This window comes from Scleropages formosus, chromosome 12, assembly GCF_900964775.1.
Source record: "Scleropages formosus chromosome 12, fSclFor1.1, whole genome shotgun sequence".
NCBI classification, from domain to species: domain Eukaryota; kingdom Metazoa; phylum Chordata; class Actinopteri; order Osteoglossiformes; family Osteoglossidae; genus Scleropages; species Scleropages formosus.
The window spans coordinates 3,952,011-3,965,556 of record NC_041817.1 but is presented as its reverse complement, the minus strand read 5'-3'; the positions used below and the strand labels follow the sequence as shown (position 1 = coordinate 3,965,556).

Here is a 13,546-nt window from a genome sequence, read left to right as displayed (position 1 = left end):
TTTCATGAAGAATATGAAGCTATTTCTGAGTAGTCATAAATGTGTGAAGCATCCGTGTGGTGCAGCAGTGCATGTTGTATCTGAGTTGAGTCTTTTGTGATGTTTTGTTGCCACCCAGTGGAATCAAACTGTGCAGACTTTTTTTCAGAAGTGATGGTTAATGGCTGGTCATTGAGGTTGTGAATCTGTGTTGATCATCAGAGACCAACAGTAACAGTAACAATGCCAGTGTTCAGTTATTTCAGTAAAGGTTTGGTCAATCACAACATCACCTTCCTAAAATATTTCCAAAATGTTTTCATATTGGGGGGCGCCGTGGCGCAGTGGGTTGGGCCGCTGTCCTACTCTCCGGTGGGTCTGGGGTTCGAGTCCCGCTTGGGGTGCCTTGCGACGGACTGGCGTCCCGTCCTGGGTGTGTCCCCTCCCCCTCCGGTCTTACGCCCTGTGTTGCCGGGTAGGCTCCGGTTCCCCGTGACCCCGTATGGGACAAGCGGTTCTGAAAATGTGTGTGTGTGTGTGTGTGTTTTCATATTGCTCGTAAGCAAATAACAGGAATTGTAAATAAAGCAGGAACTGTCCAACTTTTCCTGGATACCAACAATTTCAATTCAATACAAATATTTATGGATAATAATGAATGAGAGAATACCCTGGTGTATAAATCGGTGAAGGCAATGCAAAGCTGATTAAAAGTAAAAGTGATTGTTTCTACATTACTGTGAAATTATGACAAATACACATAACATTATATTGCAGCATCACCCCATAGAGCTACTGGAAACAGGCTCAGGGATTCAGGAAAATGATCTTTATTGACTGCGTACATATTTTCTTGATAGCAGTTTTGACAAAAACACCCCAAACAGTACAAAGCAGTCCTTGAACACTGGACAGTTCTCCCAAGCCACTCTAAGCCCCCCTACTCCACCCAATGGTTAGGCGGTCACTCCTTCAACGCCCCCCCCCCCAATTCTCCTATGGCAAACTAAGGATAAGTAACATACTGTAACAGCCAATCAGAACCGAACACAGGACTTTGTATAGGGATTGACACTAAAGTCAACTATTTAAATTAGTCTGCATGCACCCCCCTCAGCACTCATACATTGCCTCCCCAGCAGTACCAGTGACTGTCGATCCTGCCAGCACAAAGTCCCTAAGATGCTGAGGCAACCTGCACTCCCTCCTGGGTCTGCGTACAGGTGGTGAGTCTGCTGGATCTGGTGGACTCATGATGAGGGGCTCCAGCAAGGACTCCTTGCGGTGGTAAGGGGCGAGAATGTCCTAGTGCAGAACCACTGGCCAACGTCCGGGTCCCATCGGCACCCTGTAGATGACGTCTGAAGCTGGTCCAGGATGGCGCAGGGACCCACCCAGCTGTCAGAGAGCTTGGGGCAGAGCCCACGTTTCTCCTGGGGCCTGTACACCCACACTCGATCCCCTGAGGACAGGGGACGCCCATGACACTGGGTGTCATATGTGCGCTTCTGCCACCTCCACTCACCTTGGGTTCCAGCAGCTTTGTCCACCAGCGTTCTCAGTTCACGCCCAAACATGAGCAGGGCGGGGCTGCAGCCTGTGGACTCCTGGACAGTGGAGCGGCACGCCCACAGCACCAGCCGCAAGCGCCTTTCCCAGTCACGCTGGTGTTGGGAGGTGAGGACGGACAACTGTGTGGCAAGTGTGCAGTTAAAACGCTCCATCAGACCATCACTCTGCAGATGGAGAGGTGTGGTGCGTGTCTTCCACACCCTCAGCCAGTCGCACACTTCTCTCACGGTCCCACTGTTTACAGTTTTAGTTGGCCCCAAGGTTAATAACAATGCTGAAAGTGCTTATTTTTTATGATAGTTACATTCAAGATTTTTACAATCTGTTTAATCAGTAAATAAGTAACATGATTTAGTAGCAAAACATGATTTACAGTGTGCAGAATTAAACAACAACCATAACTAATGTTAATTGTTACTAGACTCCTGTAACAGTGCTTTGCGGTGGGGGGGTTGGGGGGCTGGCGTGGATTAATGTAAATAGTTGTGTTAGTGTCTATTCTTGTACGTATGTTTCTGACGGGCTGTCATGTCACTGATGCTCAGTCTGTCACTGGAGACTTCTGTGGGGTTCCTAGAGTGAGCCCTTGTGGGGAATAGGGGAGTTCAGAGTGACTTCGGAGAACTCTCAAGTGTTCAAGAGGGTTGTTGTACAATGTGTTGCATTTTTGTCAAGGATGTTATTGAAAGACATGTATGTCTTTAATAATAAAAGCTTTTCTAGATCACTGTCTCCTCAACCTGTTTTTAATTGCTTTGTGGGTGTACACTGAAGTACTTTTATTGGAGTTTTCTTTTTTTTCTATTTTAGGCAAATGAGATGAAGAAAAACCAGGAAAAATATGTTTTAAAATCAGTTTTAAATAGAATAGTTTTCTAGTTTTAAGAATGTTTATGTTTCATGAATGAATGATGATGATATGCTGATAATACTCAGCTCTTCCTCTCCTTTCCACCTGTTGCATCAGACATCTCTACACGCATTGCTGCCTGCCTGTCGGGCATCTCTTCATGGATGTATGATCACCACCTCCAACTCAACCTCTCCAAAACAGAGATTCTTTACCGCCCAGCTGGCCTGTCCTCCTGTCACGACCTCTCGATCAAACTGGACAACTCACTCATTTTGCCTAGCTCCTTTGCTAAGAGTCTGGGGGTAACAATTGATGCAAGTCTGTCATTCTCTCAACATATCGAAGCCACAACCCGGTCCTGCAGAAACATTCTGCATAATATTCGTAGGATCCGTCCCTCCCTCACTACTGACTCCACCCAACTACTTGTCCAGGCCATGGTGACTTCCCTTCTGGACTACTGCAATTCTCTTCTGTGTGGCCTTCCTGCTAATACCATCAAACCTCTGCAGCTTCTACAAAATGCTGCTGCACGAGTTGTGTTTGATTTGCCAGAGCACTTCCATGTATCTCTTCTACTCATCTCTCTGCACTGGCTTCCTATAGCTGCCCGAATCAAATTCAAAACTCTGGTTACTGTGTACAAATGCATCAATAGAACTGGTCCCAGCTATTTACAAGAGTCAATCAACCAGTACACCCCAGCCAGGCCCCTTCGCTCATCTACTTCTGCTCGCTTGGTGGTCCTGCGCACGAAAGGCAAAGCTTGGAGGTTCTTGGTTCTGGGTCCATTGTGGTGGAATGACTTTCCCTTGTCACTCAGAACTGCAGAAACTCTGTCTAGATTCAAGAAGGGTCTGAAAACACACCTTTTCCAGATCCACTTCGCCCAAGATCTCTCCAGCTCATCTATGGTGTAACTGTTCACGCATCATAACTCCAGAAGCATCCCCAGATACAACCTTTATTCAGCCATTACTCTGGTATTGTACTGCTCATTTGTGTATCTTATATTTAAAAAAAAAAATGGTGGGAGAGTATCGGGATTTGTCTATCCTTTGTCTTATGCACCTACTTTAACGATGAACCTCGGTGTAGCAGGTGGTAGGGAACAAACTAGGTTTGAGACTTTCATGTCTGCAACTGTCTCCTCTTAATGTAATGCATAAAATTGTTCTTTGCTGAGATGTACATCACTTTGGACAAAAGCGTCTGCTAAATGAATAAATGTAAATGTATTACTGTACAAAAAGATAATAGTGCAACTTAACCTTCTTTAAACACAATAACAAATATTTTAGGTATCCTAATGCTTCTATTTTTAAGCTATTATCATTTTAACCCATTACTTATATTTTTAAGTTATTTTTGGATCACTGGAAGTTCTCATCAATCTCAACCCATAAGGAAGTTTTATTTTAAATTTAGGACCATATTACTACTGACAGCATTGGGAGCACACTCCTCCTGGTAGATGTAGCGTTTGCACGGAAGTCCGACACATCCGAACATGGACGAAGGGTAAAATGACCCCACGTGCACAGTGCAACCTGTAAAGTACTGGGTGGAGGTGAAACAACGAACGTGGGAAAAGGAGACACACAGTATATTCCCACAAAGGTGAAAAGTGAAATGTAAACCTGAGTAGGACTTGAACACGGAGGCGTGACGAAATACCAGACTGGAACACTGAACCAGGACTGGAAGACAAGAGGCAGGAAGAGACAGGACAAGCACTCGGGACTGGAACATAAACACCTATGGAACAAACTGAGAAAACAGGGAACTACTTATTGCAAATAGAGCACACTAGAAGATGTTGACTAAGAATCCACAATCTGTCCTCCATTGCTTGCTCCTTTTATACCTTGGCAACTACAAGATTGTGAACAGGTGCATGAGTCTGGGCTAGTGGCACTGAATGGCACCTCCTCTGGTCAGCAGGGGTATTATCCCCGTGGGTTGTGATAGACTGAATGCAGGGTTCATGTCTGTGGGCTGGACACACTTCCCTGAGTTGACGGAGATGAAACTGGAGTGTGAGTTTGCGGGTCATCACCCGCAGTGCCTGAAGAGCTGCTAGGATCTCAGACAACAGAAATACAAGGTAAAGTGAGTGCATGGCCCTCTCTAAGGGAAGAATGATGATGCCATTGTCGGTTAGGAAGAACAGCAGGATGGGTAGCTGGAGCAGGAAAGTGAGGAGCCAGAACCCTGCAAGCTCTGGAACCTGTTTGGATGATGGAAAAAAAGCATGATTTTTAGGAGCTGTTTGTCACAGAAATGCTCACAAGATTGTAAAATTCATCAGCTTTAAGTATATGAGATAAAACACACACATTTTCAGAACCGCTTGTCCCATACGGGGTCGCGGGGGGACTGGAGCCTACCCGGCAACACAGGGCACAAGGCCGGAGGGGGAGGGGACACACCCAGGACGGGACGCCAGTCCGTCGCAAGGCACCCCAAGCGGGACTTGAACCCCAGACCCACCAGAGAGCAGGACTGTGGTCCAACCCACTGCACCACCGCGCCCCCCTGAGATAAAACACCTATTATAAATCAGGGTGACATACTTTTTACCTTTGGAAAAGATTCCTGTAGAGTTTCCTTTTCATATATGGAGAAAGTGTCTTTGAATTGAACATAGTCTTCACTGCAGTTTAGGAGATTATTATACTGCTTTGCTCAGTAGTTACTTTTATCGAGATTAGGTTACATTTCTTACAGATTAACGTTTTACTGACGCAATGTAACCTTTGTCAAAGGTGCATCAGCAAGGCCCTCAGACTTGAACAGAGAGCATTTCAATAACAAATCTAACGAAAGAAAATTAAAGGGCAGTGTAGCACGCCGAGGCTGCCCGGGGAGGGGGCGGAGACAGGGGCAAAGCAGCCATAGCTGGGGCTGATTTCATCCCCTATTTCTTCCCCGGTGCCCAGCAGTAAAGAGAAGAGACCGAGGAGGAGAACCAGACAGAGGCGACTGCAGACCCGAACCCTGAGACGATACCCGCATCCCGACCAACCCGACTCTCCCAGCCCCCCGACCAGCACGAAACCTCTCCCTACCTGTTCCCCACTACCCCTTTCCCGTCTCCTTCCTTCTCCGCTGTCTAAGGCAAATAAAAGCCCACAGCAATGGGCGACTATCTCCTGTTTCCTGCCTCGTCTCTTACAGGCAGTTTGTTGCTTAAGGATACAGATGTGAGTTTAAGAGTATTGGTTAAAGTCCATGTAGCCATGTTTGTAGTTTTTAGAAATGTAGAAATGTTTTAACACAAATGTTTTTGATAAATGTTATCGTGTATAAATGGAAAAACCATATGTTACTGGATTAAGCCAGTTAACTGAGTTACTGGCTGCCTTGTGTGTAACATCAGTACATACCGAGTTCTGGTACTCATGACTTTTCATAATGGTAATTGGCTCATATGCCATTGCTAAATATGGAAATAGTGTCAGCATAACGGAAAACTTCTTGACTAAGAATATCATCCTAAACATTTTTACTTTTTGTGTCATTGAGTAAATTAACTGAATTCAAAGTAACAACTAAGGAATACACATGATGCACAAAATCTTTTTATCACCAGAAGAAAAAGTAAGCCAGGTAACAAGAATGTGCCAAACAAACATGCTGGTGATAACATTTTGGGTTATGAGCGTAAAAGAAAAGATTGCTATGATAAAGCTTTTTGAATGGAATGAATGTGATATCTTTCAGGCAAATGACAAAGTCAACATTACATTCTAGCTATCTTCACTTTGTTCAAGTGAAAGTTCTATACTTAGTGTAGTTTTTTGTTATGAATTTAACATGTTTTAAGCCATGCTAATGTATTTATTAAGATTGATATTGAAATTGGTAATGCATTGTTACAAATCTGTTTAGGTTTTGAGTCATCTGCCCCAACTCCGTCTCCCATAAGCCCCGTTATTTTATTCTTCCATTTTCTGTGACAGAAGGTTTAGCATCTAACACATTATAACAGAAACAACTGCTCTGTAAAATGATTGCCATACCTTTTCTTTCAGATTCCCTACAACACCAAGGTAAAGTCTTAACCCTTCAAATGCTGTGATCAACACCATCCCTGTTACTAGGACACCTTGATAGTACCCAGGCAGGATGTCAAACTGTGAAGAGGCAATATATTGTTTAATATTGATCATTCCGTTCAAATTGAGCTGTAAAATAGCTATGAAAATACTGACACTTACCTTCAATTCCAGCATGACTGCTGCAGATATCCACCAGAACGGGAAGAAGAAGACATTGAAATACAGCAGCATTTGAAGGATAAGGTGTGACAGAATGTCATTTGCTGAAAATAAATAAACCCAATGAATCACAACTTAAAAGTAGTTTAACTGTTCACTAACATGATGTGAACATAATGTGAAAGAGGAATCGAATTCGACATTTCAAATCCTCTCAGAAAAGCAATAGTTCCAATGAACAAACTAATGAATGAATCTTAATTGTAAAAAAAAAAAAAAAAAAAAAAACAGCCTTCTTTATTCAGCACCCGAGTGAGTTCTGTTTACCTGTTTTCTGTCTGTCCTCCTGGCTCTCTCCACCATCAAATGTTCTGTTTGCAAAAACGGACCCACTGGCGTAGGCCAACCCCAGATGCAGGTTCTTGGGAATTGGTATGTAGTGCACTGGCATTGAAAACTATTGTAAACATCCCAGTTTGCTCTGTTTGTTATTACTGCTCCTTCTGTTATGGGCCTGCAGGGATTAGTATGTCTGCTGGATTTGTAATCTGATTAACACAAAGCCTGCTGAAGGATTATAAATGGCATGTGCTGAAGTTGTACAACTACTTAATTTAGCTTCTAATCAGTCCAAACAGATGTCAGTAATGAATGTTATTTATGCATAATCAAAGATGGTTTTGAACATTGCTACTAGAAGTTTACAAAATTACTAGATCAGCATACAGAAAAGATCAGTATGGAATGCCAGAACAGCAAAACTGTCTGGTACCACAGATAGTACATGACAGTTAAAATCTTTCCATTCATCACTTCTGCCATTAAAATCTTTATTCAGTAAATAAAGCCACAATAACCATCATGCCACAACTAAAATATCCAACAACATGTAACAAATTCATCCAGTCTAAACACTGCATGATTGTATGTTAGATTTGTGAAAAACACTAAGAAATGCTCTCAATCCACAGAATTTGTAATCCAACTTTATTCAATGAAGTTTAAATCACCAGTAACACTTTACCAATACCTCACAACATAACATTTTCCTGACTTGAACAGCACCCTCTACTGTCTGTTCTAATATAAAAGAACTTTTCCTCACCGTCAATTATGATAAAATTCCCATAAAACAAAATAGTAAAAATTACAAGTACAACATTTACTTAACACAAACATAACAAATGATGTAATATTCTCCTAATGGTATAACTACATAATGAGAGGGAACATTCCACACCATGAAGGGATGGCCTCCCAAAAAAGAGCTATGTCCTGCTTGTCCCAGAGGTGAACCTCCTGCAAGAAATACAGCTAGAAAGGGAAAAGCCCAGGTTGATCAAAAATAGCTGTTCTTTTAAAAACATTAATTAGTCTGACATTCAAAGTTGTTATTTTAAAATTGACAATAAATGAAACGAGAAAGCTAAATAAGGATCCACAATATTACTAATTAAATTCTTTAAAAAATTATAGAAAATCATTAAAATCCATAAACTGTCATCCTCACATTTTTAACATAGTATTAAAATCCACCCCCCATACAACTGATCGTTAGAACTCATGTACTAATCCACAAATGAGGGTAAACTTAATTAAGGAATAGGAGATCCCCCTTTTCCTCAAAGACCTACACCTCAAACCAACGCTACATGCTACCCAACAAGCACTCACCCTCTTATAGTCCTTGACAGCTTCCACAGTAGTTGCACAACTATTTTACATTCCTCACAAGTCCCGTCATTCACAGCTGTTTACAACAGTGCTCCTTGTCTCCTGCTTGAAGGGGACACCTTTCAGCAGTACTGGTCATTTCAGTATTATTTGATTTTCCTTTTTATTTTGTTGTAATCTTCTGTTGTTCTTCAGTGGAGTAGTTGCTTAGTGCACCTTGTTGGTTTAATTTTGGACATGGATTTGAATCCAGCTCGGTCTATGTGGATTTTCTATGTTCTTCCTGTGTTTGTGTGAGCTTCCTTTGAGTACCCGGTCTCCCCTACACACTTACTGATGTGTATGTATAAGCAAATGAGAGTATGTGATGGATGTTAAAAGGTTAACTACCATGTTTCGCTCCTTGTAGAAGTGCTGTAGATTAGTAATATTAAATAAATTGAAGCCACAAGGACCAGTTAGTTCACTCATTTGAATAATTTTATTTTGATTCCTGAAAAGACAATACTGTTTGCCCTTGTATGACTCCAGAAAGTCGACTTTCTCAGTCATGGAACCAGGCCCAGTTCGACCCTCCGGTCCCAGACGTCATTTTGACTTGGTGCAGTAACACAGGTGACCACAGGGTGACGTTAAAGCTCATCCCTAGGTGTCCACAGGGGAAATGCTGGAATTCCTTAGGCACCTCTTCTCCCTTCTTGGACCTTCTGTAGAATCCTAAAGAGTCTAGCAAGTTACTGATCTCATCTGCTTTCATCTTCTTCACTGAAACAGTCTGAAACATCATATGTTTAAATGAAAAAAATAGTAGTTAAAAAGATAACTCTGAACCTACATTAAATCACAATAAAATGAATTTTGAATTTGCACAAAATAACAACATATTTGCAATAATACAATAATATTTGCACACACTTTCCTTCTGTATTATATATTTGATTGTCTTGGACTCAGTAGGAAAATTCTTTTTTGGTTATTAAATATATTTAAAAAATCTGTCACATCTGAACATGTCTGGGCTTTGTGAGCAGAACTCTGCTGCAGTGGCCTTAATGTTCAAGAAAAAGAATGTTAAGCAATTTCTAATGTATACAGTTACAATACATAAAAAAATAAAAATGTTGCTTGTGTGTGATTTTTCTTACCTTCACAACTTCATCTTTTGAATTGTAGAAAAGAAGTCGGGGATTTTTTTCTTCCCCTGAATCATACTCTAAATTATGACTTTTGGATGGCAAGTGAAGGGTAACAGTATGTAAAAACAAGTAAACCACTCTATCAGTAATAAATAATAATAGACTTTATGGTTTTTCTTTCACTGCAACCTTAGACAATAAAACTTTAGCAAAACATACAAGTCATCACATATAACGTCACCCCACATGATTTTGTGCAAACATACGGAGTAGGAAGTCAACTAATTCCAGAGCAACTAAAGAATTAAATTTGCCACTAAAAGGTTGCTTATTCAAGTTCTACAACTTTATTTTGGAATAAGGTATTTTAAACAAGCAAAGAAATTTAGTAAAAATAATCTATGGAAAAAATTAGCAGAGTCAAAAACTGTAAATCCCTTTGGATATAAGTGTCTGTTAAAGATGGTATATTGCAGTAGTAATGCTCGAGTGTCACTGAAGGTCAAAGGATACTATAGTGCCCACCGCTCCATCAGAAACTCAAGGAGTTGTGGCATCTTCTTAATAGATCATCCAACAACGCTGGGTGCCTCAAGACAATTAATCAAAAAAGTTTAGATGTATTCAGTGTCCAGCCCTTAATCACATGTGCTGTATAATTTTGGATTGCAGTCTGAAATGATAATATTTCCACAACTCACCAAGAGCTTTCCTCTGGCTATTTCAACCTTTTCTTCAGTGGTCATCTCTAGGGTATTTTTATCGCAAATTGTACTATGAGACAGGGCCAACACAAGCAACAGAAGAGCCCACATCTTTGCTATCAACTTTACCTTTTCACTGAAAGAAGGGACAGTATCAAGACTAAAACTGATGGTACAGGTGGACTGGACTACATTTTGTAAGGCTTCGGGGGGGGCATCTGTGTTCATCGTTGATGATGCTTCACTTGTTTTCATTTGTTTTGAGCCCACAGAGAAAAATGAAACATTAAAAATAAGCAGGAAACAACAAAAAAAAACTGATTTACATTAACAAAAAAGATTTTGCACTTCAACAGTTTTATTTGTTTCAGTGAAATCCCTTAACTTAGTTGATTACTAAGTTTCTCCCAACTAAGTGTGTACTGACCTTGACAGCATCTGTCTTTTTATCATTTTCTCCCACAAAACCATGTGGAATAACTAACTTTTCAATTTTTTTCCATCAGTACTTCTCCAGTTTTGACCACATTTAGGAAAGAACAAATCTCTTACTCTATTGCACATCAAAAAACAAAAAAAAAAAAAAACTAGGCAACTGATATACCTTCAAAAATACAGTAAAACACTACAGAAATACAGCTAAAATACAGCATACTAGTGAAATGTTAACATGGAAATGCATGAAAAGTTACTTCAAAAAACTGGTGTTTGGTAACTTTGTTTTGTCACCATTTATCTAACCAAGTAATGATTAGGACAATGGATGTAGGTCAGACACTGCCATCACTGTCTCACAGGGTGTAATGACAACATATTACCCTCAGAGGACGACAAAGTCTGCCTCTGCATATTCTGGCCATTCTGAGGGTAAAACATACTTCAAAATGCTAACCACAGACAATTATGTTTCCAGCTACAATAAACCCTTCCAGATAGGAATGCTGTAGTGAGACCATTTCTCCCTATCTTTTCCTGGCAGCCCTTACTCTCAGGACAACTTTTGCTGATGATGGTGAGTCAGGCGGCACAACTGTCCCATGAAACACGCTTTGATTTCTTTGCTATGGAGAAGACTTCAGTCTAGTTGGGATCTGAAAAAGATGAGGGTCTTCATCTTGAAAATGCATACTATTACATCTGCATGAAAAAAACAACCTTAGATCTCTAATATGCTGCCATTTTAAGAGAAAAATATGTTTTTAATTTTTTGTAGCTCTGGCACTGTGTATCTCCTTTTATCTAACTCCATTTAAATTACATTACAGCACAGTTACATTACAGTATCAAAAGGAGAGTGTGAGACATACATAGAAATGGGCTTGTGTGTATTTGTTTCATGGAAAAAGTAAGAGCATAACTAAAAGAGCATTAAAAAAGTAACATTCTCATAAGGAGAATTGCAATACAAAGTAAAACTGCTAATGATGGATTTGTGCACTAATGATGCAATTACACCCTCCAATGGAGGGGTGCCCCATTTAGGGTGTACACCTCCCTACTCTTGTGCTTTGCTCATTCTGGTTTTGACAGCTAACATTATTTTTGTCTAGAGAGAAAAAACAGGGCTCAGGAAGAAGCAAAAATAACTTTCCATAAGATATAATGTCCTGATGAATCTGCCTGCTTAAATAGTTCAGACCAAAACAAACTGACAGCCTTAGTCATCTGCTACCTATCCCAGAAGGAGGAAACATGGAGGTCATTAAAATTAAGTAAAAGTAAATACCTTTATCAGACTCATCCTAGAATAAAAAGGATAAAGGAAGAAAAACATATAAACTGTTAATTTACATAAACAACAAACTGTTTGTATAATGATGACAATGTTGAAGGTGCTTTTTAAAATAATTATAAATTTAAATCACATGGGTCATGCCATAACTGCATTTGTCAATCATAACCACTACCTACTATAAAAAAGAACTACAGTACGTTGTCTAACTTTGTTGAAGAGGGAATATTTTTGACTGAACTACATTTCAAAAGTCTTAAACTACATTTTTCTTTAGGAGTTGTTAAAATGTCTAGTTCTTATATTTATGAATTATGATCGACTATGCATTTTTATTACTCAGTCACAGGCGCATGCTGGTGTTATATAAAATACAGGCACATGAAGGAAGTGTGGTCACTGTGGCTATGAATTCATACAACAATTGAAAAAAATGGTTTCCCCTTTACATATGGACTAAATTGTATGCTTGTGGCTCGTTGGGTTTTGTATGCTAAATAGACAGATCTGATTTTTACATTTTGGTTTTATGTCTGATTATAAAAGTATTATGAGTCACCACTGTCAGGGAGAAAAATCCATCACTGAAGGTCTCTGCATCCAGCTACACTGAATATTCTTTACAGTGTTGTCTAATTTTTTTTTATCATTACATTGAATATAACCACATGCCATATTCACAGTTTGGATATATGCACATTTTAAATTATACAGTTAGTATTTTTCTAAAATAAAAATACAGCAAAAACATTGTGAAGTATGTAATTTATCAATGACATTACTGTTCTCTACTTTTGAAAAGGGGCAAGTAAAATGGCAATATGCTTTTAGGTTCTAGATTTGTCCATAAAAGAGGTCCTCGGTGCTGGTTAAGAGGGCTTGAAAAGGCATGCAGAACTAGAATGAAACTGAGCACTTCTCTTGTCTATGCCCTTCTCTCCCAGTCAGCTGTAGACAGCATGGCGGTGAGCTGCTATTAAACCTGCAGGAACTATGTAGAGAACTGACAATTGTGGATTTCAGCTGGGCAGCAATGGCTCACTCTGCAGTCCACACTCAGCCTCCAACTAGCCAGACTGTAGCACAAATTTCTTTTTTCTCAAGAATAAGGGCATCTTAATTTTCTGCTCTGATAAATAACAGTTTCTACTTCTGAATCATTTCTATTTTCAAAATGTATACATTGCCATTCTTGTAGGAGCAGAGAATCTTGTAAACTAAATTTTATTCATAATCCTGATACCCAGACTAGATGTTCTATCACAATGCTAAACCTTATAAACAATCAGGTTATCATATCAGGAGTTGAAATGGCATGAATACTGCAAGTGATTTTAGATTTTTGTACAGATCACTTGAGCCTTTTGAAAACAAGCATAAAACTAGTTAAAGTTTCACATTGCTGAGGTGTTCACTCCCCTTTAAAGGGACCATCTGTTGTGATTTTTCAGTTATTTCCTTGTTCAGGACTAGCACCTTTGTATAAGGTCTGGTAGCAGTACAGCATCTAAGCCTTTCTTGTGCATCTCCACTCTTGCTGCTCTGTTGTGATCTTATAACTCCACAGTAGAAGATTGCTCCTTGTGCTCATTGTTTTATTGACTTAGATGACTGCAGTATGTTTAATCAAGGCAAAAAGCTGATTCAACTACTCTGTGGTTTCTGCAGATCTT

The 13,546-nt window shown here is 40.0% G+C and overlaps 2 protein-coding genes across 2 annotated transcripts; both read right to left on the bottom strand.

Annotated features, from left to right (window-relative positions):
• Positions 1-1,092: 1,092 nt before the first annotated feature.
• Positions 1,093-7,078, bottom strand: LOC108927286 (transmembrane protein 17A). Its single transcript, XM_029256888.1, has 7 exons — positions 6,955-7,078; positions 6,628-6,731; positions 6,430-6,543; positions 4,413-4,634; positions 1,505-1,715; positions 1,374-1,441; positions 1,093-1,284 (listed from the first exon to the last, which is right to left on the bottom strand). Exons 1-7 carry the CDS (start codon positions 7,076-7,078, stop codon positions 1,093-1,095), a joined length of 1,035 nt encoding a protein of 344 aa, XP_029112721.1.
• Positions 7,079-8,933: 1,855 nt separating this feature from the next.
• Positions 8,934-10,252, bottom strand: LOC108927285 (selenoprotein M). The gene is given in 5 exon segments (XM_074559714.1): positions 8,934-8,956; positions 8,959-9,076; positions 9,447-9,525; positions 9,951-10,027; positions 10,139-10,252. Coding segments are annotated over 5 exon segments (411 nt in total).
• Positions 10,253-13,546: the final 3,294 nt, after the last annotated feature.